Source organism: Tachysurus fulvidraco, chromosome 12 (genome assembly GCF_022655615.1).
Source record: "Tachysurus fulvidraco isolate hzauxx_2018 chromosome 12, HZAU_PFXX_2.0, whole genome shotgun sequence".
NCBI lineage: Eukaryota > Metazoa > Chordata > Actinopteri > Siluriformes > Bagridae > Tachysurus > Tachysurus fulvidraco.
The window spans coordinates 18089888-18112654 of NC_062529.1; the positions used below are offsets into that span (position 1 = coordinate 18089888).

Here is a 22767-nt window from a genome sequence, read left to right on the forward strand (position 1 = left end):
ACACTTTAAAAGGGCACATAAACCACCGTTAACCTTCAGTACACTCTCAATTTCACTGTACAACACCTTGATCATGGCTATAAAACCCGGGTTGAACCCAAAGGTTTCCAGCACCTTCCACAAGTATTCATGTTCAACCCGGTCAAATGCCTTTTCCTGATCTAGAAAAATCAGACCAGTTTTTAAGCCCGATAGCCTGGAGACGTCCAAAATGTTACGAATTAAATATACGTTATCAAATGTGGACCTATCAGGCACACAGTACCTCCTGTCCTGGTGAATGAGCGGCTCCATTACCTTAGTCAGTCTCTAGGGTAATGTTTTTGAGAGCAGCTTGTAGTCTGCACAGTAGTGACACCGGGCACCAGTTCTTCAGGGCTCCTTTTTTGGCAGTAGGGTCAGGACAGCCCTCCTGCAGCTCAAAGGGAGTCTACCTCTCCTCACACTGTCCCCTAATGCCCCTTTTCCACCGAGGCAGTTCGAGTGCTGGTTCGGAGCCAGAGCCTAATTTAGAACCAGTTCTTTCTGTTTCGACCGCCAAAGCACCGGCTCCGAACCAGGAAAAGTGGTTCTTAAGTAGCACCAAAACATTGCTGGTCTAGACTTAAGAACCGCTTGGGGCAGGAGCTGGGGGCGGGGCTACTGTTAGCACATTTGATAATGTACCTTAAGTATACTAATGTTTATTACACTTTTACTTTACCACGATATGATACATTATCAGCACACATGATAGTAAGTAGCTACATGCTAAGGCTAAATTTTTTTCTGTGTTAACGATAAAATTAAGGTTATGTACTTTATCGATTACAACCTCCGTTTATACAGATTACACGGAGCTGCACGTACACGTTTTATTCGCCGCGTTTGGATGCCAATGTAGGTTCGCAAAGCCATGAGCATTAACAGTAAAGCAACATCTGGCATTGTTGTTGTGTTTGTGTTTGCCGCTGCTGCGCTAACGTTGCTGGGACACGTGACACTTATACAGTGACGTCACACTCGGCGCTGTGATGGCTCTCTAGCCGGTGGAAAGGCAAACCGGTTCTTAGAAGGTTCGCCAGTGGAACCAACTTTGAACCAGCACTAGCGCTAGCTCTGAACCAGCACCCGGTTCTTTCTGGTGGAAAAGGGGCATAAGACGTCTAGAATGTCCTGCCCTATAACTGCCCAGAAAGTCTTGTAAAACTCAACAGGGAGACCATCTATTCCTGGTTCTTGTCCATTCTCCATGCCCTCGAGAGCCTTGTGAAGCTCCTCCGGCATCAGCTCTTTGCCTACCTCCATGGCCGCTTCCTTAGAGAGCTTTGGCAGGTTCTGTGTGTGTGAGAGAGAGAGAGTGTAATTGAGAGAGAGAGAGAGAGAGAGAGAGAGAGAGAGAGAGAGAGAGTGAGTGCGTGTATGTCTGTCTGTCTGTCTGAGTATGTGAGTGTGTTTTTGTCTGTCTGCGAATAGTACTAGTGGAGACTTCCTAATTTTAATAAATTCAGTATATTAACAGTTATTTAGGTGTCATTAGTTGCCAAGTCCCTGTAAATGTGCTGTTACTATAGAAACGCTTACAATGAGAGTGTTAATAGAAACCTTTGATTTTGTTTTTGTTCAGTTTGGTTTATCACAGCTGTCGGTATTATACAAAGGAAAATCATGCATGTCCAGATCAGGAGCTACGTCACACATCAGAATTTGGGGAAAATATAAACCTGCTGATCTCATAGGCTTATTAAACAGTCACTAGAGTTTACACAGAATGGTGCAAAAACCTAAAATATACAGTTCAAGACTTGGAAAAGACCAAGTGATGTTTTTCCTTTTTTTTTCCTGGCTGACTGGAGTGGAACTAGCTGTTGTAGCTCATCTGCTGAAGGTTCTATGCATTCATTAATGCTTTTCTGCTCACCATGGTTGTAACAAGTGGTTGTTGCAGTAATGGTAGTCTTTTGTCAGCTTAAACCATTCTGCTCATTCTCTGTTGACTTGATCAGCTGGACTCCTTTAAGTACTGTAGCTGCCCTAGAACCGCCACTTACTAGATTTCAATCAGAATGGGGCAAATAAACAAACTAAAGAAACATCTAGTCTACTGTGTACTCCAGGAAATCTGCAGTTTGGGAAACCAGGTTTCTCAGACCAGCCCATCCGACACCCTTAGGCATGAGATCAGATTTTTACTTTTCTGATGTTTGATGTGAGCGCACAGGGTCTGCTACGGTGCCCTGGAGCTTGAACCATCATGATCAGTAAACCAAAGTCTTAACTGTTGGAGCTTTTGCTGCCTGTGTGCGCTTGTGTGTGTGTCTATGCGTGTGTGTCTGTGTATCTGTGCATGTGTATCTGTGCGTGTGCGCATCTATGCATGCTTGTGTGTGTGTGTGTGTGTGTGTGTGTGTGTGTGTGTGTGTGTGTGTGTGTGTATCTATTAGTGGTGGCACGGTTCACAAAACCCACAGTTTGGTTTGTATCATGGTTTTAGGGTCACGGTTTTCGGTTCTGTACGGTTCTTGTTATTTTTTCTTTTAATCTTCAACACTCCAGAAATTTCCTATATAGCTTATTAGTTTAATTATCCACAATTTAGGATACAGTATTAACATTTTTGTAATGTAATCATGCACTAACTGAATTTGACTTGACTTTAAGCACATTATTGGGACCATCTGAGTAAAAGCTAGGTGAGATTTTGATACAGAGAAGACATTGATGATGACATGCTTTTTGTTTATTTGGCAAGAAAAAAGGAAAATGTGTATTGTTATCTGTACAGGAACTTTTGCCTTTTTAGCACACAAAGACTGAAATTGACTTGCATTTATCAAACTGCCAACTTCAGTGTAGCTCTTACAAAAAAAAAATTGAAAGAAAAAGAGGAACTCTTTCAAGCTCTGTCTTTTAAACAAGTCCAAATATTTTAAATATAAATATATAATATAATGTAATAACATAATATAATGAGGCTATAACAATAGAAAAGGCCATAATCATAAAGTCAAGCATAAGTTTAACATCTTAACACAACTGTCATATTAGAAGTGTTTCCATTATTATATTCCATATTGAATGCATTTTGCACAATGCTTGCACACAGTCGCAGTTCTATCTACTGTTTTATTTTCGTTGTCATCGTAAGTAACATGAAATCTAAAATGTTCCCACACACCGAATTTGAACGACGAAATTCCGGGCAGCCTTCATTATCTCCTCCACTTGCCATTTCTGCAGAACTCCTTACTCAACTTTTACTGTCTATATGTATGTTCGCGCGAAACTGAGCACGGGGCTACAGTGCGCATGCGTCGAACCGTGCAACGCACACACGAACCAAACCGAGACAAGCGAACCGAACGGTTCGGGTGTTTTTTCATGTACTGTGCCACCCCTAGTATCTATGCGTGTATTTATGTGTGTGTGTGTGTGTGTGTCAATGTATATGTATTTTTGTGCCTGTGTGTGAACTTCTTGTTTTTTTGCCTTCCACTTCAGACTGCATTACTGTAACCCCTTGAGTAATAGTTTGTTCCAGCACAAATCTGGCTGAAACTGAGAGTAGGAAACACATGATCTCCCTGTGGTATTGTGTTCAAATGCTGCCATGTGTTACTACTCTGTGTTCCTAGAATCGCCCGAGACAAAAGGCGGAAAAGCACGGAAGTCATTTATAAATAAAAGTCTGTCCGCACTGCAAAACCAAGGCCATGTCTTCATTTTGTAAGTCTCCTAATCATTCAGGCTTCTGCATAGTAATACGGTAGACAGTCAAGCAGGGTTTTTAACTCATCATGTAAATCATGTATAAATTTACTGGTTCAGACAAATTCTGCTAAAATAAGCAAAAGTAAAAATTGTCTAGACAATTAAATGCTTGTGTCATGCTTATGTTATGTTTTATTCACCTGTAACATACAAGCAGCCAAACAACACCGATAGCCCAGACACCGAAGTGCTCGAGTGCTTAGGCTTGTGATTTGTCAACTGTTGGGTAAAAACGAGTTCATTTCTGTCATTTCTTTACTGGGAGCATTGGTGTGCTGATTTTCTGACTTAAGAGTGTGAACTGAGACCTGTTCTTTAAAACCCTTCCGATCCCTGCACCTCAGAGCTCTGGATAATTTGGTCAGTTCGTCTTGGCATAGCGTCGTCGTTGTAGCAGTGTGTCTGTTTATAATAGCAACACGCCCAGCTTTTACGCTGGCTCGGATTCACGCACGCCTAAAAAGAACCCGACACTGATCTCACCCCCTTCCTGTGTTTTAAACATTATTGATGACCGTGTAACTGCTCAAACCTTTTAGTGGACACCTGGGTTTAGTTTGCAAAGATCTCACCAGAGCCTTAGTGTACAATGTATACTCTTTGCGAGACAAGAAGACGAGTTTCCAGTCACTGTGCTATGAAGTCGCCAGGAGGCGGTTCTGCTACTGGTTGCCATGGTTATAATGTATAGCAGTGGGTGGAGCAACTAACATTTGAACCTGGCAACAAATCAGTTTTTCTTGGGTTAAACAGGAAGGTGTGTGTGTGTGTGTCTGTGTGTGTAAACAACGCGTTACTGTTCTCGCACATCAGAATCGATCACGTTGACCTGCTCTATCCCAGCATATTTTCTGCGATTCTTAAAGGAACATTCTATTTTTAACCCGCCTGCGGTTACGTTTAACGTTGTCTAAGAAGCAGCCGTTTCCACTTAGCTTTTAAAGTTCCTCTCCATCCTGAATATTTTGCTGCTGACACCGGAGACGCGTTTCGAAAATGGTAAACAGCCATCAGTGAACAAAGTACCTCATTAAAACAATTCAATAGCAGTTCATCACCTACAGGTTGCTATGGAAACAGTAAGCTATTATAATTAGCGCATTAATACAAGTCTGTGATTTTGTCTTGAAACCGGAACTACTTCCAGAGCAGATGTTGTAGAAAATGAATCCAAACCTTTCTGACCAAACAGAATCGGGGAATTTAGCTAGTAATATGTTTAAAACAGGACAATTCTAACGTTGTTGGAGCAAAGAATGAAGAAAGAACAAAACTTTACTATCGGTTCCATGACAGGTTTAAAATCAAGCCTGTTATATATCAGTGCTGACGGATTTTTATTGTTTCGTGCAAAGTGAACTTAATAGAGCTCTGACAAACTGTACAGCAGACGGAGGAAGAAAGCGATAGGAAATACAGGCTTCTGTCGTCAGAGCAAAGCATTTCCTCCATTACTCTCCTTTGTTTACATTCTTCTTCATTATGGAGTAGCTAAATTCTGCTTTCTGTGACGTCTGCTTGCACACAGTTCCTTTTGTTTGTTTTTTTCGTTCTCCATTTATAAAAAAACTTTACGGTACTTCATGGTCATACCGGGCATCAAGCCAAGGTAAGTGAAGCTCCGACATGCTTCCTTACTGTTCCACTTTGTTTGCATTGAAACCTGACTCCGTGTATGATTGTTATCCTTGCCTAACAACGTGACTGATGCAGTGCACAGCGTTTGTCTATATAGGACTCTGTCAATGCTCAATATTTTACCCTCACAAATGCCCATGAGTCTTTGTTTTCTCTCGCCATTTTTGACATAACTTATAATTCAACAAAAGTGTAATTATGACAGAATTAATATAAATAACAACCTGGTCATGAAACCTGCTTGTCCTTATCATCAGAGCATCCTGCATTTATTCGACGAAGCTACGCTGCAGTCGGCTTACCTCGGAAGTCGGAGTGTGGAACACGGATTTGTGTCATTTTTCAGCCTCTTTGCAGTTAAGCTGAAAAGCTGTAGGGTGGAACACGAGCGTGGCATGGAGACCTAGTGCTGCTTAATGCTTGTAACAAGCACAAATATCTGTGATGAGAAATGTATACTATTGAGCCGAAAGTTCAGCTCTCCAGAGACAGATGATCTTCACACCCATATGTGGTTCTTGTGACAAATTTGGAAGCACACTATTGTATAATGGAGTCTTTATATGCTTTAGCTTTAAGCCCCACAACGGATCACGTGGTCCAGCGGCAAGATCCCGCACTCTTGTTGCTGTCGCCCGGGTTCGATTCCAGGGCAGGGAGCTAACCTAGCCACTAAAGAGCTAACTCCCATTGCCGGTCCCAAGCCCTGATAAAGATGGGAGGGTTTCATCAGAAAGGGCGTCCGGGGTAAAACCCGTGCCAATCTAATACGCGGACCACGTGATCCGTTGTGGCGACACCAAACAGGGAGAAGCCGAGAGAAGAAGAAGATATGCTCTAGCTTTATAATTTTCCTTCACTGTAACTAAAAGAGACTTAATTAGAAAGAAAGAACTCTGCAGTCATGTGGGGATGTCGAAATCTAGTGCCTAAGGTGTTGGACTACTGCTTTGAATGTTGCAAGTTCAAGCAGCCATGTTCAGTTTGATATCACTTGTCGAACTCAGGGTTGAGGATTAAGGGTTTTTTAAAAAAGCTTTAGGTTGGAGCTCTAAAAGGTGGCTTGTGATTGAAATGTTTCCTTACAATAACATTTAATTTGTACGACAATGAATTAAATAGTACAGATAATTATTTTTATTGGAATTAGTTACTATGCGCAATACTTGTTAATGTTCTACGAGGACGCAAGATACTTCTTAACCAGACAGTTCGGATTACACAACGACGATTCGATTACCTTGCAGTTCTTCACTGATGGCTGGGGCTGTCCTGAGTGCCTTAGCTATTGATTTGTCCATCATTGATCAAGTGTCCTGCGTGTCGGCTACTTATAGAAGCGTGCGGTATACTTTTGTACAACCGCTGTATCAGTCATTCTTGCAGCAATATGAAAACCGTGATCAATCGATTGTGATATTTGAAGTGTACTATTGGGACACGGATGCAGGCAGAATTCAGAAGGTTAAACCGAAGGCGGTCTGTGGAGAAACGTCAACCACAAGAAGATTTATTAGCTGAATTATCTTTTGTTTGAATCCAGCTAAGATTGCTTAATGTTGCTCTAGGTTTGATATTTATATTTAAGGGTAAATCCGTCATTAACAAACAAAAGCCTTTTTTTCCTTTTCTTCTCGGCTCGCCGTTCGTGGGAACTTCTGTTACTCATTTACCTCCTACACAATCTGTTGCTTTGGGTTGGGCTCCTGACAGCAGAAGTACAAAGAAAGAAAGAGAGAGAGAGAGAACACGATCGATTGTGCCATACAGATAAAAAGAACTGCATGTACATTGATCATGACAGAGTAGCAAGACTACACACGTATTGCCCCATAATCTCTGTTTCACACCTACGATTTCCACCTGATGCCCCCCACCACCACCACCACCACCACCACCACACACACTTTTGCTGTATCATACTCCAACTCTCTAACATTCTCACACGCCTGTGCCTGTGCTGGAGAGCTTATGAAATCACATCGCATTCTTTTACAGGATCATGAATGACTGCATGAAGGAAGCTTGAAGCAGTTTGGTTAATGGAGCAGATGAAATATTTGTAATGACCTGTATGAAACTGTCAGATGTTGTATTAAGGACTCGTGTGGTAGATACGGTGTAATCCGGATATTATACGGCCTTGCGTATTCAAGACATTGCGATGCCTTTATTATTTTTTTACACTCTACCGGCTCCAGCTTCTGGTTTACAAACGAAGTGCAGCGTTAAATGCTTTATGGTTTAGAGGAGGAGCTCAGCCAGGAAAATATCATCCCTCCGTACTTTTAGGACATTTAGGCTGTTTACAATAAGCGGCATGTGATGAGGTTTAACGATACAGCGTTCGTTGTGGCATTGGTTTGTGTATCTGTGTAACAATATGTTTAACAGACCTAATAAAAAAATCGTGCTTATATTCCATGGCTAAGTAGAATATAAGCATGATTTTTAGCAAGATGGGTCAGTGGTGACTTAAGCAGTTAAGGCTCTGGGTTGTTGATTGGAGGGTCGAGGTTCGAATCCCTGTACTGCCAAGCTGCCACTGTTGGGCCCTTGAGCAAGGCCCTTAATCCTCTCTGTTTCAGTGGTGCTGTATCATGTACCCTGTGCTCTGACCCCAACCTCCAAAGTTGGCATAAGTAAAGAATCTCACTGTACTGTAATGTATTTTTGTACTGCTTTGCCTTTTTTTATTTTTTTTATTTTTTATTTTTTTATTTACACCTAGACTTTGTTTGGTGAGCAAAGTATTGAAACAATTATATAATTGAATCAAGCTTATGAAAGAAAAAAATATGGTACATGGGAAAGCCAATTAAAGCACAAGGTGTCCCCACTTTTCCTGTCACAGGTAAAACGTTGTGTGTCTTAACACTGCTTTTGTTCCCGAGCTGTAGATGGAGGTGAGCGAGCGAACAACGAGGCTCCATTAAGTCTATATTTATCCTAATGCAGAAGCACATCGGAAATTAAAGCTGAGTCCCAGTTGACGTACTATACACCATGCTCTTCCACTAAGCACTTGTACAATGTTCTCTAGCGTCTCAAATGGAACATTAATGTTTTTGGTTTTAAACCGGAATTATACGCTGTTTGAACAGGTGACCGCGAATGACCTCAAACGCACGTAATGCTCTACTGCTAGCTTCAGCAGAATACAGTGGGTTTTTTTAAATGGTGGAAATTTAGTCACACAAAGCGGGTTTGATGTAAAAGACGCCTGTGAGATGTCCGGAGTGTCGTCGGACATCTTGAAATATTTTCAGATTCTCCTTTCTCCCACAACGTAAGCAAAGCTGCAAGAGACAAGTGCCTGCGGTGTCTGAATGAATAAGTCACCTGAAGGGCACTTCATCTTGTTGGGATTTTTAGCGTGAGAACACTACTCCTACTATATGTACTACAAAATAGCATAGAATTGTGTGTGTGTGTGTGTGTGTGTGTATATATATATGCTCGATTTGAGACACACCCCAAGACTATTAGACTTGAATAGGATTCTTGACTACAGTCTGAATTTGTTTGTCCTCACGTCTCCAAGCAGAACCTGAATATCTTCTGGATGCTCTAACACTACTACCAATCTTCTCTACTTCTAACAGATCTCGCTAACGGTTCCAGTACTACAGGATACCGGCCTCCTCCACGGACCAAAGAGATCGCCATTAACGGACAGACGGTGAAGCTAAAGTACTGTTTTACGTGTAAGATCTTCAGACCACCGCGTGCATCGCACTGCAGCCTTTGTGACAACTGTGTGGGTGAGTCGCTATTTCGGTGGACTTGCTGTGAGACGTAGAGATGTACATGGCATAGACAACAGACTTATCATTTGAAATTTTAATCATTTAAACAAACGCATTCGCTCTTTAAACTTTTGTTTCCCTTTCAGAACGCTTTCTGGATTTGTTGCTTCCTCAATCCTTTTCCCACTTATTTTTGCGGAATTCTTTGATTCATCTAATGTTGTTTTTTGACGCTAAATAATGCTACGTTAGTGGTGACCTGTAGCATTAAAACTAACCCGAAATGCACAGACTTTCTTGGCCTGCTGTGAGCTTGTCATGTTGTCACACCCACTTATTCCAACCCCTGCTGTATCTCTGGCACTGCATTTTGTGACGTCTTCACCGGACAGTGAAGGATGCATCAGGTTGTTGGAAGAGAGAGAGGTTTCATTTTCTCAGCTCGGATAGTAGACAGAAATAAACAAACCCTTTATTTCTCCTAGACCGATTTCATAACGTAAAAAACACCAGCAAGTCTTTGGTTGTTCTCTTTATCACCCAGGCTGTTTAGTTCATTTAAAGCGACAATCAAATACACAATCATTGACACACGATTGAGGAGTAAATATAGAATAATTCTCGCTTCAAGTGAAAAAAAAAATACATTTGTAAATGTATTTGTAAATGTAGGAAAAGGTGACAAAAAATGTGAATATATATATATAAAAAAAACGAAGCACAAGTCACAAAGATGTTTTGTTTTCCATTTAAAAAATAACCCTCATCTCGGTCATGTAGTGAACTTCAGCTGACGTTAAATGGGGAAAAATAATGAAAATGTAACAAGACAGAAAGAAATGCATCAGTTGCCTTTGTGGGTTTTTTGTCTGAACTACAGATCAGCTCTGGTTTCTCGCTTTCAGCCTGACACAAACCCTCCCACAGCTACTCGACCCCGAGGACGACACGCTGATCTTCAGTTCTGAATGTCAAATATTGGTCAAAGATGCAGTTTAAAAAGCAGCAAAACCGTCAGAAACACTCAAAATGATATCCAGCTCAATTTCAAATCGTGTTTTAGTTCCTTATTTTTCTGGACAAACTGTTCACAAGGACAAACTTTCCTGTCGACGCCCCATAACCCTTCCCTACTCACTTAATGGACTATCTGAATTGGACCCTGATTTGATGCTGCCCTTCTTGCTCATTAGAGTGACAAACGTTTAATCGATGTGCTTTGTAGCTCCACTAAATGAGGCTGCAGTGGATTAAGTTGAACTCTCTCTGTCTGATATTGAATATTAAATAGATTCTCTCTTGATCTTCTGCGCAGAGCGGTTCGATCATCACTGCCCCTGGGTAGGGAACTGCGTTGGAAAGAGGAACTACCGCTTCTTCTACATGTTCATCCTGTCTTTGTCCTTCCTCACAATCTTCATCTTCGCCTTCGTCATCACGCATATAATCATGAGTAAGTGATTGTGGCGGTTTTTAGCCCCGAGACCTGCTTTTCCCTGATGGTCTGCTTGTGTAGTTAAAGGCCAGCGTGGGGTGAGCGTGTAATGAACATACAGAGGGTGTGTCTCTGTGTGTGCGTGTCTCTGTGTGTGCGTGTCTCTGTGTGTGCGTGTCTCTGTGTGTGCGTGTCTCTGTGTGTGCGTGTCTCTGTGTGTGCGTGTCTCTGTGTGTGCGTGTCTCTGTGCGTCTCTGTGTCTCTGTGCGTCTCTGTGTCTCTGTGCGTCTCTGTGTCTCTGTGCGTCTCTGTGTCTGTGTGTGTGTCTCTGTGTGTGTGTGTGTCTCTCTGTGTGTGTGTCTCTGTGTGTGTGTGTCTCTGTGTGTGTGTGTCTCTGTTTGTGTGTGTCTCTGTTTGTGTGTGTGTGCGTGCGCGTCTCTGTGCGTGCGCGTCTGTGTGTGTGCGCGTCTGTGTGTGTGCGCGTCTCTGTGTGTGCGCGTCTCTGTCTCTCTCTGTGTGTCTGTGTGTCTCTGTGTGTGTGTGTGTGTGTCTCTGTGTGTGTGTGTGTCTCTGTGTGTGTGTGTGTCTCTGTGTGTGTGTGTGTGTTTCTGTGTGTGTGTGTCTGTCTGCGTCTCTGTGTGTGTGTGTGTGTGTGTGTGTGTGTGTGTGTGTGTGTGTGTGTGTGTGTGTGTGTGTGTGTGTAAGAACAGCTCGACATGGTCTTGTTTTACAGATCAGGATAAAAAGCATGACCTGCGAATGATAAATGGTATCATTCAGTGGTGTGTATAATAAACACGTTCCTTATCAGATTTGGAGGAATTGAATTAAAGTCATTTGTGTGGAGGCAGACACCAGACTAAGAGGTGTACAACCCACACCAGAGCATGCTGCTAGAGGGAAATGAGCAACAATGAGGAGAAGTCATCATGTGACCATGAAGTTAAGTTACATCAATGAAACACTTTAAAGCGATGTAACTTAACTCGTGGTTACATGATCACTTCTCCTGGTTGTTGATTATTATTAATGACTTCTATACAATTTATTTATATACTCATTTATTTATTTGTTTGTTTGATTGTGCTTATTAAAAAACAATAGTGTATTTATGCGTTTATTGTTAGTTAATTTTGTGGAACATGCTAGAAACGGGTTAGTAGACAGTCGTCCTTTTACCAGGCTCTCTTGTTCTTTTCTCCCTTTCTCTCTCTCATACGTATGACGATACGATTAAAACAATGCAGCTCTTTACCAACTCCATGGTGAAGACTTTCATGTGGCGGAAAAACCTAAAGTCCCAGCTTTACCACTGAATGTTACAAGGTGCTGAAACTGGAGGAGTCGCCTAAATATGTTAAACACACAACACCCCTCACAAGACACACAACAGATCAAGCAATCAGAGCTGCTATTGTAGAGACTGCAGAAGTCATTATAGAAATTAGGGCTGTCCAATATGATGATTAAATATTAGCATTGCTATTAGTTGTCACAGGATGCATTTATTGTAGATATCAGGATTTTTTTGGTTATTAAAATGTATCTATTTTTATATCTGTATCTTATTTATCCTGCAAGGAATTTATTTATTTATTTATTTAGTTCATTTATTTGTTTATTTATTTTTCCCCAGCCCCTGGAGTCGTTTTATTTGCAAGCTGATTGGACACAACTGTGTTTTTTGTTTCCCCCCCCCCCCCTTTTTTTCTTCTTTCTATTATTATTAAAAATGCTTAATTTTTTTTCAAAGAATTTGCAATCACACTGTCTTTGACCTGCCATTGCGTCGATGGGCCGTATCATCATCTCAGGGAGTTTTTAATGTTTTACAATTTTTATTCTGTTTCTATGTTTCTATAAAGCTTCTCTGAGACAATGTCAGTTGTTAAGAGTTTTACAAATAAATTGAATTGATATGGATTTAGTGACATGGTTTGCATATCATTATGCATTAAATAAAAAAAAAAAACATGACCTTTTATTTTAAAACTTAAGTGCACTAAAACAACAAGCACTTGCACATATATTATTTAGGGAACGTTTGATTAGGGAGATGTCTGAGTGTTACTAGAGAGAGCAGTAGAGTGGCGTTCTTCTCTTGTTCTTCTCTTCTCTCTTTTCTCCTCTTCTCTTCTCTCTTTTCTTCTTTTCACTTCTCTTGTCTCTTCACTTCTCCTGTCTCTTTTCTTCTCTTCTCTTCACTTCTCCTGTCTCTTCTCTTCACTTCTCCTGTCTCTTTTCTTCTCTTCTCTTCACTTCTCCTGTCTCTTTTCTCCTCTTCTCTTCACTTCTCCTGTCTCTTTTCTCCTCTTCTCTTCTCTTCTTCTCTTCACTTCTCCTGTCTCTTTTCTCCTCTTCTCTTCTCCTCTTCTCTTCACTTCTCCTGTCTCTTTTCTCCTCTTCTCCACTTCTCTTCACTTCTCCTCTTCTCTTCTCCTCTTCTCCTCTTCTCTTCACTTCTGTCTCTTTTCTTCTCTTCTCTTCACTTCTCCTGTCTCTTCTCTTCTCTTCTCCTGTCTCTTTTCTCCTCTTCTCTTCTCCTCTCCTCTTCACTTCTCCTGTCTCTTTTCTCCTCTTCTTTTCTCCTCTTCTCTTCACTTCTCTTGTCTCTTTTCTCCTCGTCTCTTTTCTCCTCTCCTCTTCTCTTCACGTCTCTTGTCTCTTTTCTCCTCTTCTCTTCTCTCCACCTCTCTTCTCTTCTTTTCTTTTCCCCCACTTCCCTTTCCATGAGCAAAAATATTTATCCGGAGAGTTGTTCCCTAGCTCAGAATGTTTTATCTCGCCGCATTGCTCATCGAGGCAGCTACCTCAAAATAATGTGTCAGATTTACAGCGGTGTGGTTTGGACCTCGCTCTCAGCTTTTACAGCTTCCTGATACGCAACCTACGTATTTATTTATTTATTTATTTATTTATTTATTTATTTATTTATTTATTTATTTATTTATTTTTAAAACCACGAGGTTGATTACAGTGTTCTCCATTGTAACGTCACATGCTGATCGCTGGCACTGTGCCACTGTAGAACACCTGGGTCCTGACTCTCAGCTGCTTATTTAAGCAAGTCTTTGTTGCTGCCCACAACACTTTGCCCCATTGAAGATCATAGCACTTGTTTTTCAAACTTTTACAAGCTTTCTACTCTACAGAATGATCCTAGCTATAGCTGTTTTTTTTTTTTTTTGTTTTTTTTTAATTACTTTTTTAATGAACACACTCTTAATTTTAAAACATAAATGGAACCGGAATGATTTTAAAGATAAAGCTCAAGGAAATTCAAATTTCCGGTTTGTTTTCCAAGCAGTTTAAAGTTGCTGTATGTATAAAGTATTAGTCCCTGCTACATCATCGGCTTCAGATTTACTGGCGCTTTGTTGAATGGGTTAAAGATTGAATAATATGAGAGAAGTCAAATGTTTAATTGGGGTATGTTTGTTCTGATGAAGTAATAAAAAGAAAAAACATCCTTTTCTTTTTAATTTTTTTTTTTGAAAAGTTTGTTTTGTTTAAAATCGGCATTTAAGATTAGATTGAACTGTTTTTTTTTTGTTTGTTTGTTTGTTTTTTTGAACTCGTCTTTTTTTTTCTTTTTTCTGACAGAATCCCACAGTAACGGCTTCCTCAGCGCACTCAAAGACAGTCCTGCCAGATATCCTTTTATTTAATTTTTTGCCCCCGCTTAATGCCCTATTTTGGTTTGGTCATTGTTTGAGTAAGTTTTGACAGCTATTTTGTCTGCATAGTAAGTGCTGGAGTTGAAACCACTTCTTGTTGCACTGTTATTAACCAGAAGCTTGTTCCAGTTACAGCATGGTTTATAACACGTCTCTTCAACGCCAAGTCATGTTCCATGTATCAGCACGCAAAGAAGTCCAACCTTCTGCTTTTCTTAGCTTTAGGATTGTTTACTAATAGGTACGTCATGACTTTATTATTCTTGTCATGGAGATTTTATTTATTTATTTATTTATTTTTAACCAAAAAGACAGGGCTTTTAAAATATCTGGCATGACAGCCAAGCGTGTTTGTGTTGTAAATGACACAAGAGAGTCAGATAAATGCTCAGTGCTTACGTTATCAGTCAATAACACTGTTAAGCCGAAAGTGGGCTGTAAGGCTGTAATTTACTACCGTCCACCAAATGCTATGTTACTGTCCGGGTCATTAAAGGTAGAATAAAATTAGAATTAAAAAAATGAACAAAAATGGTAATAGTAAATACTGTATAGAATTATCTGTACAAGCAAAAGGAGGGAAATATATAGAAGGAAAAAATTAATGTGTGTGTGTGTGAGAGAGAGAGAATATGGATTGGTTGCTGGACATAATGACTACTGTGAAATAAAGTGCAGATTGTGTGTAATTTGTGAAATATTTACACACAATTCTAGGTATTCGGTATTGCGCAAAAGCACAATCTAGTCTGCGTGTCATCCGGGTCGAGGGTCCGAACAGCCTGCATGAAGAAGCTCCTCCTCATTCTCATTCTGTGTCGGCCTTCAGAGAGCAGACGCACAGAGAGAAGAGTTCATTGATTGGATGGCTGAAGTCCTTCACTGTCTTCCTGGCCTCGGCCATATTTAGAATATAAATACGCATTACGTGCACAGGAAATCGGCATTGTTCAATTAACGATGTTTGAATTCTTACCCTGTTTTTGGTAACAGATTTATGAACAGAAATACAGATGCTTGCTTTGGCTATTAAAGTAAATTGGAATGAAGGATTTCTGTGTATAGCACAGTGCTAGATGCAATACAACAGCAACAGCATTGTGAAAAAATCTAAATGTATTTGCAGGCACTTAATATTGAATAATATACTTATTGTTAAATTGCTTGATCTGCATGTAAAATGTACCACTGTGTCGATCAGAAGTGTATGGAAACTATTAGACACGGCTCCTGAAGGCTAGCAGAAGCCGAAGTTAGCTAGCATCTAAAACTCTCCAGTGATGTCGAATTTATTTATTTCTTCAAAAATTCAGCTACAGTGTAGCTACATAAAAACGTTTAATGCTGTCCGATATGATGCGGAACAACATAATGGACCTTCCATTATTCCATTTAGAAATCTTTGATAAATCTTGCATAAAAAAAGAAGTACAACATGTCTGTCCTAAATCTGCTTAGATATGACATGTTAACAGTACACAATTTCAAACAAACTGTGGCAGAATCTCAAAGTTTGTCAGCACTTGTTGATGAACTAGTCCACTGTTAGTTCCATATTCACACTTTAAGTTCAGTGTGAACTGCAAGTCTGTCAGATTCACAGCTCGGTGTGTTAGCCAGGGAATTATCAGATGTGCAGACTTGTCAACTCTGTCCCTGTTGCATTTGCATGCACAGCAATCTGGCAGTGATAATTAGGGCATAGTGCACACTTCTGAGGATCTAAAGGCAGTGTTTTCCCTTACGTCTGAAACGCAAGTTTTAATTTTTTTCCTTGACGCTCGTTTACTGTGCTGGAGGTTGTCGTGTGTTTTTTCTCCGTGTGGTCAATAGTGGGACTCTCCGGCTTCCACACCTACCTGATTGGATCCAATCAGACCACCAATGAAGATGTAAGTAAACCTCTTGGAAATATAAAGCCCCGAGAAACAAAACACAAGACTGTATACAGCTTCACTCGTATTGTATCAGCCATAATGCACAAATATTCACATTCAGTACAACTTAAAACAACGGTCACATTTGTAATGCAAAAATGTCTCAGCCATTATGGAAACATGTCATACGACTAACACACAGATGCCACATCCCAACAGTGTAACAGCCATAACCTCAAAGATGCTAATCTGTAACACTACATCTGTAACACTGCATCTGTAACACAACAGTGTAACAGCCATAACCTCAAAGATGCCACATCTGTAACACAACAGTGTAACAGCCATAACCTCAAAGATGCCACATCTGTAACACAACAGTGTAACAGCCATAACCTCAAAGATGCCACATCTGTAACACAACAGTGTAACAGCCATAACCTCAAAGATGCCACATCTGTAACACAACAGTGTAACAGCCATAACCTCAAAGATGCCACATCTGTAACACAACAGTGTAACAGCCAGAGGACAAAAATGTCAAATCTGTAACGCTAAACAAACACACCCAAGAACAAGACTACTTTTTTCTCAGCAATGTATATACATCAAATTACATTACAAATTACATTTTAGGTTATGTTGTTGAAATTGTGTCCTCTCTGCCAAGGTAATGCCCTTCACTCTGTATGTTTAGGACAATTGAATTTAAACTTGAGTCCAGTGTTGAGAAAGAACCCATAGCCCATTAACTCTGTTGCGTCCACAAGATTATGTTTATGCAGCAGTCTTTAGTTGATGGTATGCAGACATGATACAACCTTGAAATCTATGCTCTCAACTGTCTAGCATAGATTTTTGTAATGGTCTAATATACATGGACCTTTTAAGACGGTTTGTTGCTTGCCTTTTTCTTCACTGGAAAATTCCAAGCACTACATAGAACACTGTCGTACTGGAGATTAAAGTGAATGTGTTCGCTTGGACAGATGTGAAAGTAGGTCTTTAAAGGTCAATGAAGTACGAAACTATAAAGCCATGACTACAGGATTAACTTAAAATTAACTAAAAAAATTCAAAATAATTTCGGACAAAATTTAATTCTGAGAATTCTGAAGGAACGTTGCCGTGGTAACCCATTTTCTTTATTTAAGTGTAAGGTTGCAAATCATGCTAAACCACACGTTGCATTTTGGGTAATTTATGGCACAATAAATGCTAAAAATAGCACACTCTATAATGAATAGGATATAGCTTTGAACACATTTTATTTCTTAATTTTTTTATTTTTTGAGGCCAAACGCGATCAACATTTTAATAATAGATGGTACGTCATTAAATAACAAGGCTTTTAGACCTCCTCGTTCTCTTACATTTTCTATCTTAAACACCTCTGTTTCTTTTCTCTCTAGATTAAGGGATCGTGGTCATCCAAAAGAGGGAAAGATAACTACAACCCTTATAGCTATGGAAATATCTTCACAAACTGTTGTGCAGCCCTCTGTGGGCCTCTTCCACCCAGGTATGTTACAGAAGCTGTACCCTAAACTAATATGAGAACTTTGTGGCAGTCAGGTATACAGTCAGGGATGGAATATCACTAGCCTGGGTTCCGTGGCAAGCAGATTTTTAGATTACCTCATTTGAAGTTAGAACGATTTTTGCTAGGCAGATTAAATAGTGTGTACAGATAACACGCTTTGAGATCAGGCACATGTACAGTATGTGCATCCTGTTAGTATTAGTGTGTTAGTAGTTACTCATTATATACCCTGTTATTTTCCTTAGTCTTCATTAATGTAGTATGAAAGGGGATAGCTAGCTCGCGATATGTTTGAGTTTCCTGTCTATCCAGTTACAGGAATTGGCAACACGCTGATGCGTTTTCGTCCTGTGAGTTTAGCTAACGAATTATCATCCGTCTACTCCTGAAAGTACCCTGTAAACTATTTGGACGTCTGACCATTACACCCATATGTACTACTCAAACCCTATACTAATACCATACACGTTATTATTAGCTGTTATATGTTGGTATAACATTTGTACTAATTCAGCCAACAAGAGCATTAGTGAATCAGGAGTCGAGGAAATTTGAGGTGGTCAGCATTCAAGTGCTCAGTGGGCTTGATGTAAGAGATCTGTGCAGACCATTCGAGTTCTTCTACACACACCATGTCGTCATGAACCTCCGTTTCTCTGTGCACAGTGCCATTGTTATGCTAGGTCAGGTTGGGACAGATTGTGTGCTTCGGTCTTTGTGGCAGACTGAAGAAAGGAAGAACAAATTTGTGGCATAAACAATCAATAGAAGAGTTTCAGAATTCTACTTATGGTTGAACTGCTTCTTTTTATTTTACTGAATGTCCCTAAATATGAGATTCCTAAATGTTTTGGTGGCAAATGGTGAATAATCCATTTATTGTACTTATTAGTTAACTTCAGGTAGTTTGGGCAGTTTCTCGCAATTATACGCTCGGACAGGGACTTTTGTTGTGCCATTACGGCTTCCATTTTGTTTAACAGACAGATTAAATTCTGATGTCCTCCTTGGCTGCTGTGTTCGTAGCTAATATATTGTCTGGCTCGATTTCTGCAATACTAGTAAGACTTTCCATCATGCTTATATCTTCTCGATTATCAGAACTTGGAAACAAATTTTTGATTTTGTTTTTTTCCTTCCATTTGCACCATCAACAAAGACACAACACTCCTGTACTGTAGATTTAGAGCAGCTGACCGAATGGTTCTCTCGGCTGTTTTGCTGGGCACAAAGGTTATTCCACATATGCTGTGTGTTTAGTGCTTCTAGGTCCCGCCTACTCTGGGTGAAAGGTGTAGCTTTCATAGTTTAATCAGATTTAATATTATCTGTAGTCGAGGTCATGAGTTTCCGTACGTCTTGTTAATTATTACAAAAAAGGAGGAGGATCATAACAATTCCATTTTGTGTTTTCTTTCAATTTATTTTTATTTGTCACATACACATACACACAGAGTACGACATGCAGTGAAATGTTTTTTTACGTCTGTCCGGTATCCATACATAAAAGGAATGGAATTAAGGATAAAAACCATACATAACAAAACCATAAGGATGTAGATGAATAAAAAATATATAAAACATATGAAAATGTATGTGAAAAATATGTTTATACGTAAATGCGTTGTATAGGCAGTACAAATTAAAATGATATTGTGATTGTCCTTAAAGTGTCCATGTGCAGTATGGTGTGTGTGTGTGTGTGTGTGTGTGTGTATAGTGACACCGTGCTGTTCAAGTCCAGAGTTAAAGTGTCATAGTGCAAAATAGTAATAATAAAATAGTGCATATTTTATTAGTTCTGCCTCAAATAAGCTATCTCGGTACATCAGACGTATCTTTACATATAGTCCACAAGCCACAATAAATGTTACTCACCTGCTTGTGATTGTTAATATAGTGTTGTTGTTTTTATTTACGTTTATTCTATACAAAATTATTTGCACTTTTGTCATTTGTCCTCAGTTAAAAAAAAAATAAAACAAATATCGACATCTTATTGTCGCTGTTGGGAGGTAAAATATAAGGAAGTATGCTGGAAAAGCAAAGAATAGGCAGGACCTGGAGGACTTTTCTCAAGAACTGTAGGGGACGAAAAACAGACACTCACGTGAACAACTCAAAAAAATATAAAAACTATACGTTTGTGTTAACCGTATGTCCAGTGACTAAGAATCAAGCATGTTGTCTCCAACAGCTCATTCATGGCACTTATTAAAAAAAACGATTAGGTTTATACAGATTTTGTAAGGACGAAAGTAAGCATATGATCAGCTGTTTATGATTATACTCTAGAGAGCTAGACAATTTGAGACCATTTTATTAAGCAGGATTTACTCCTCGCTGCTTATATGCTGCTAATAATCTTGCTTAACTTCAGAAACCTAAATATCATGACCGTTGTCTTTCATAAAATGTCACTCACCTTCACATAGACTGTTTAAAAAAAAAAACATGACTCCAGAATTTCAGGCATGAAACCTAACCATTCTGAGCTTTAGATTGGATCATGGCAGGTTTTTTTTCTATTTTTTATTTTTTTATTTTTTATTCCTTCTTTCTCCCACTAGTTAGAAATGACCATGATCAGGCTTTTTTCAAATTTGTTCACACTGTGAAATGCATAGCATAAGAATTATACTTGACCTTATTATTATTATTATTATTATTGTTATTGTTATTGTTATTATGATGATGATGCTTTTTTTTTTTAAATAACTGCCTCATTTTAAATACTTTTTATAGCTGTGAACAAAACACCATTAAATGTAACTATAAATTAATTAATTACACCGTAGGACATTTTTTAGTAATCGTTGTCAAATGGCTGTGATGTAAGAGCAATAAAACAATTCAGGATGTCCCGATATTGGCAAATAATGAACTTTTTACCACCCTGTATTCGTTGGATTGATTTTCCTAGAACAGCACACCATTCTTTGCTTAGAGCAAGTGTACAAAACTGAAACTGGGGTAAAAAAAAAAAAAAAAAGACTTTTTGGAAACATTCATGTATCTGATGGTAAGTGAAAGAGTTTTACAGTTACATCATTACAGCCTACATGATGTGGACTTTGCACATGATGTTCCAAGTCGGTGTGAAGATCGTCATCTCAAAGGAAGAAGCTTATCTGACTTCGATTTACAAAACCTGCAGGAACACGTTGTTTGCTGAAGCATCGAAACACTCAGACTCTACTAGAATCCGCGCTCGTTTTCCACACAACTTTATTTATTATCAGAAGCCCAGAAGCCTGCCCTATTGTACTAAAGCTGTACGAAAGTTGTATGGGTTCGGCTAGAAGTGCGACGCGAATCAAAATGAGCTGAATGTCAGAATATTCTGATGTAGTGCAGTAGATGCAAGACCCCTTGGTGGTGTACGATGGGTGGTGCTTCTACGTGCCTGAAGCCTCTACGTGTCTGTAGCCCCTACGTGACTTTCTTCATTGCACTTGAAGTCAGCTGTACATCATTCTGTATACAGATAATCCCTATCACTTCTTATCTCTTCTTCAGCACAGCACTTCTTTCGTCTTGGCTGCACTACGGCTTCTGCTCTGAGCTTACATCAGTTAGTCCAACCTGCCTGGACTGGCCTGGTTTCTTATAGTACAGTTTGTAGACATTAAATTAGTTATCTTAAAAATGTTTTATTATTTATTTATTTTGTGTGTGTGTGTGTGAGAGAGATACCGAGAGAGAGAGAGAGAGAGAGAGAGAGACAGACCGACAGACAGACATGGGGGAGGAGAGAGAAAGGTTCATTCTTAAAATAAAACCTGCTCGACATGACTTATAAAACATATCCAGCATGATCCTGGCACATGTTCAGTCTGTACTGAAACCTGAAACAGTGGCAGTTAGGTTCTGTAAACCTGTCTGTCTGGCTGTCTGTTTAAGAATCAGGGGTTTTTATCATCTGACTTTAGAAAGTAGATTATAAACTTGCACAGATTAAAGTTCTCCATCAGTATTAGTCATATCAGTGATACACCACCACTGATGTATTCTATATCGTTAGCTGTTGAATCATTTATTTATTCATTAATTCTATATTATTTGTATAACTGTCATTTTTGTCTCCGTCCGCTTAATCCTGTACCGAAAATACACGAAACCTACGCAGAATCAACTCCTTAACCGAAGCACATTTACGGCAGCCCTGCAGTCAGACGTAGCGAAAATGCAAGACAGATTTAACAAACTAAATCTGTACAAGTGAAGCTCTACATGGCCAGGTACAGATCAGCACATGCTGTAGATGCATTTATCGTCCACTTAATGAGGAACGCACGTAAACCTCGGCATTGTATAATCGGCGAATCATGTGATCGCAGTGGAATGTATAAAATCTTGCGGATACAGGTCAGGTTTCAGTTAAGGTTCCCATCAAACATCTACTGAATATCGCAAGATTGCAAAATAAAAGCCAGATGATCAACAGTTTCTGAAGAACTCAAAACAGACACCAACCACCATAACGAGGTCAAAGTCACAGAGACACTTCTGCTGTTTGATGTTAAAGTCACCTCTCTCGTCACCTGTGTTTATACATCGTGCCTCTGTCACACGTTTGGCTGATTTTGTCTAATTGCATGAATGAATGAGCACAATTTTACTCCCTGAAATAAAAAAAACAGTGGGCTTGGTTCACATTGTATCTCTTTATTTTGTGGCACTGTACACTGATATTCTGTGTATACACTAAACCCGTTTGATGCCAATTATAAATGATGTATTGTCGAGTGACCTGTGCATTTGAAAGACATTCGTTTCTAGTGGACTCGATAGATAAGCAGGATTTCAGTCGGTCATTCAGAAGGTCTCTTTGCAGATATATTGTAGTGTGTCAGTGTCAGGCTTCTGAATAAGTCCTATGCTGTAACAGTAACTATACAGTGCCATGAAGCATGTCATTGTTTTGTATGCTCTTCTCTCATACCGAGGACCATTCACTGTCTGTAAACGCTGCCTCGTGTGTGTCATTTGACTTGGCATGTTTAGTAACACCTGATGATGATGGTGGTGGGTTTTGTGCTGTTAATTCAGCAGCACACTTTGACATGACTGCATCTCTGAATGCCTTTGTGTTCGT

General features: G+C 39.6%; 1 protein-coding gene across 4 annotated transcripts in view; it reads left to right on the top strand.

The window, feature by feature from the left end:
• The window catches only part of LOC113659591 (palmitoyltransferase ZDHHC14-like), a 52986-nt gene that overhangs the window by 18869 nt on the left and 11350 nt on the right, over positions 1–22767 (top strand). For all 4 annotated transcript variants that reach the window (XM_027172489.2, XM_027172490.2, XM_047821899.1 and 1 more), the window contains exons 4-8: positions 8994–9152; positions 10453–10590; positions 14176–14224; positions 16039–16141; positions 17539–17648. In XM_027172489.2, coding sequence (XP_027028290.1) covers positions 8994–9152; positions 10453–10590; positions 14176–14224; positions 16039–16141; positions 17539–17648 — 559 coding nt within the window. The remainder of the gene's footprint in view (positions 1–8993; positions 9153–10452; positions 10591–14175; positions 14225–16038; positions 16142–17538; positions 17649–22767) is intronic.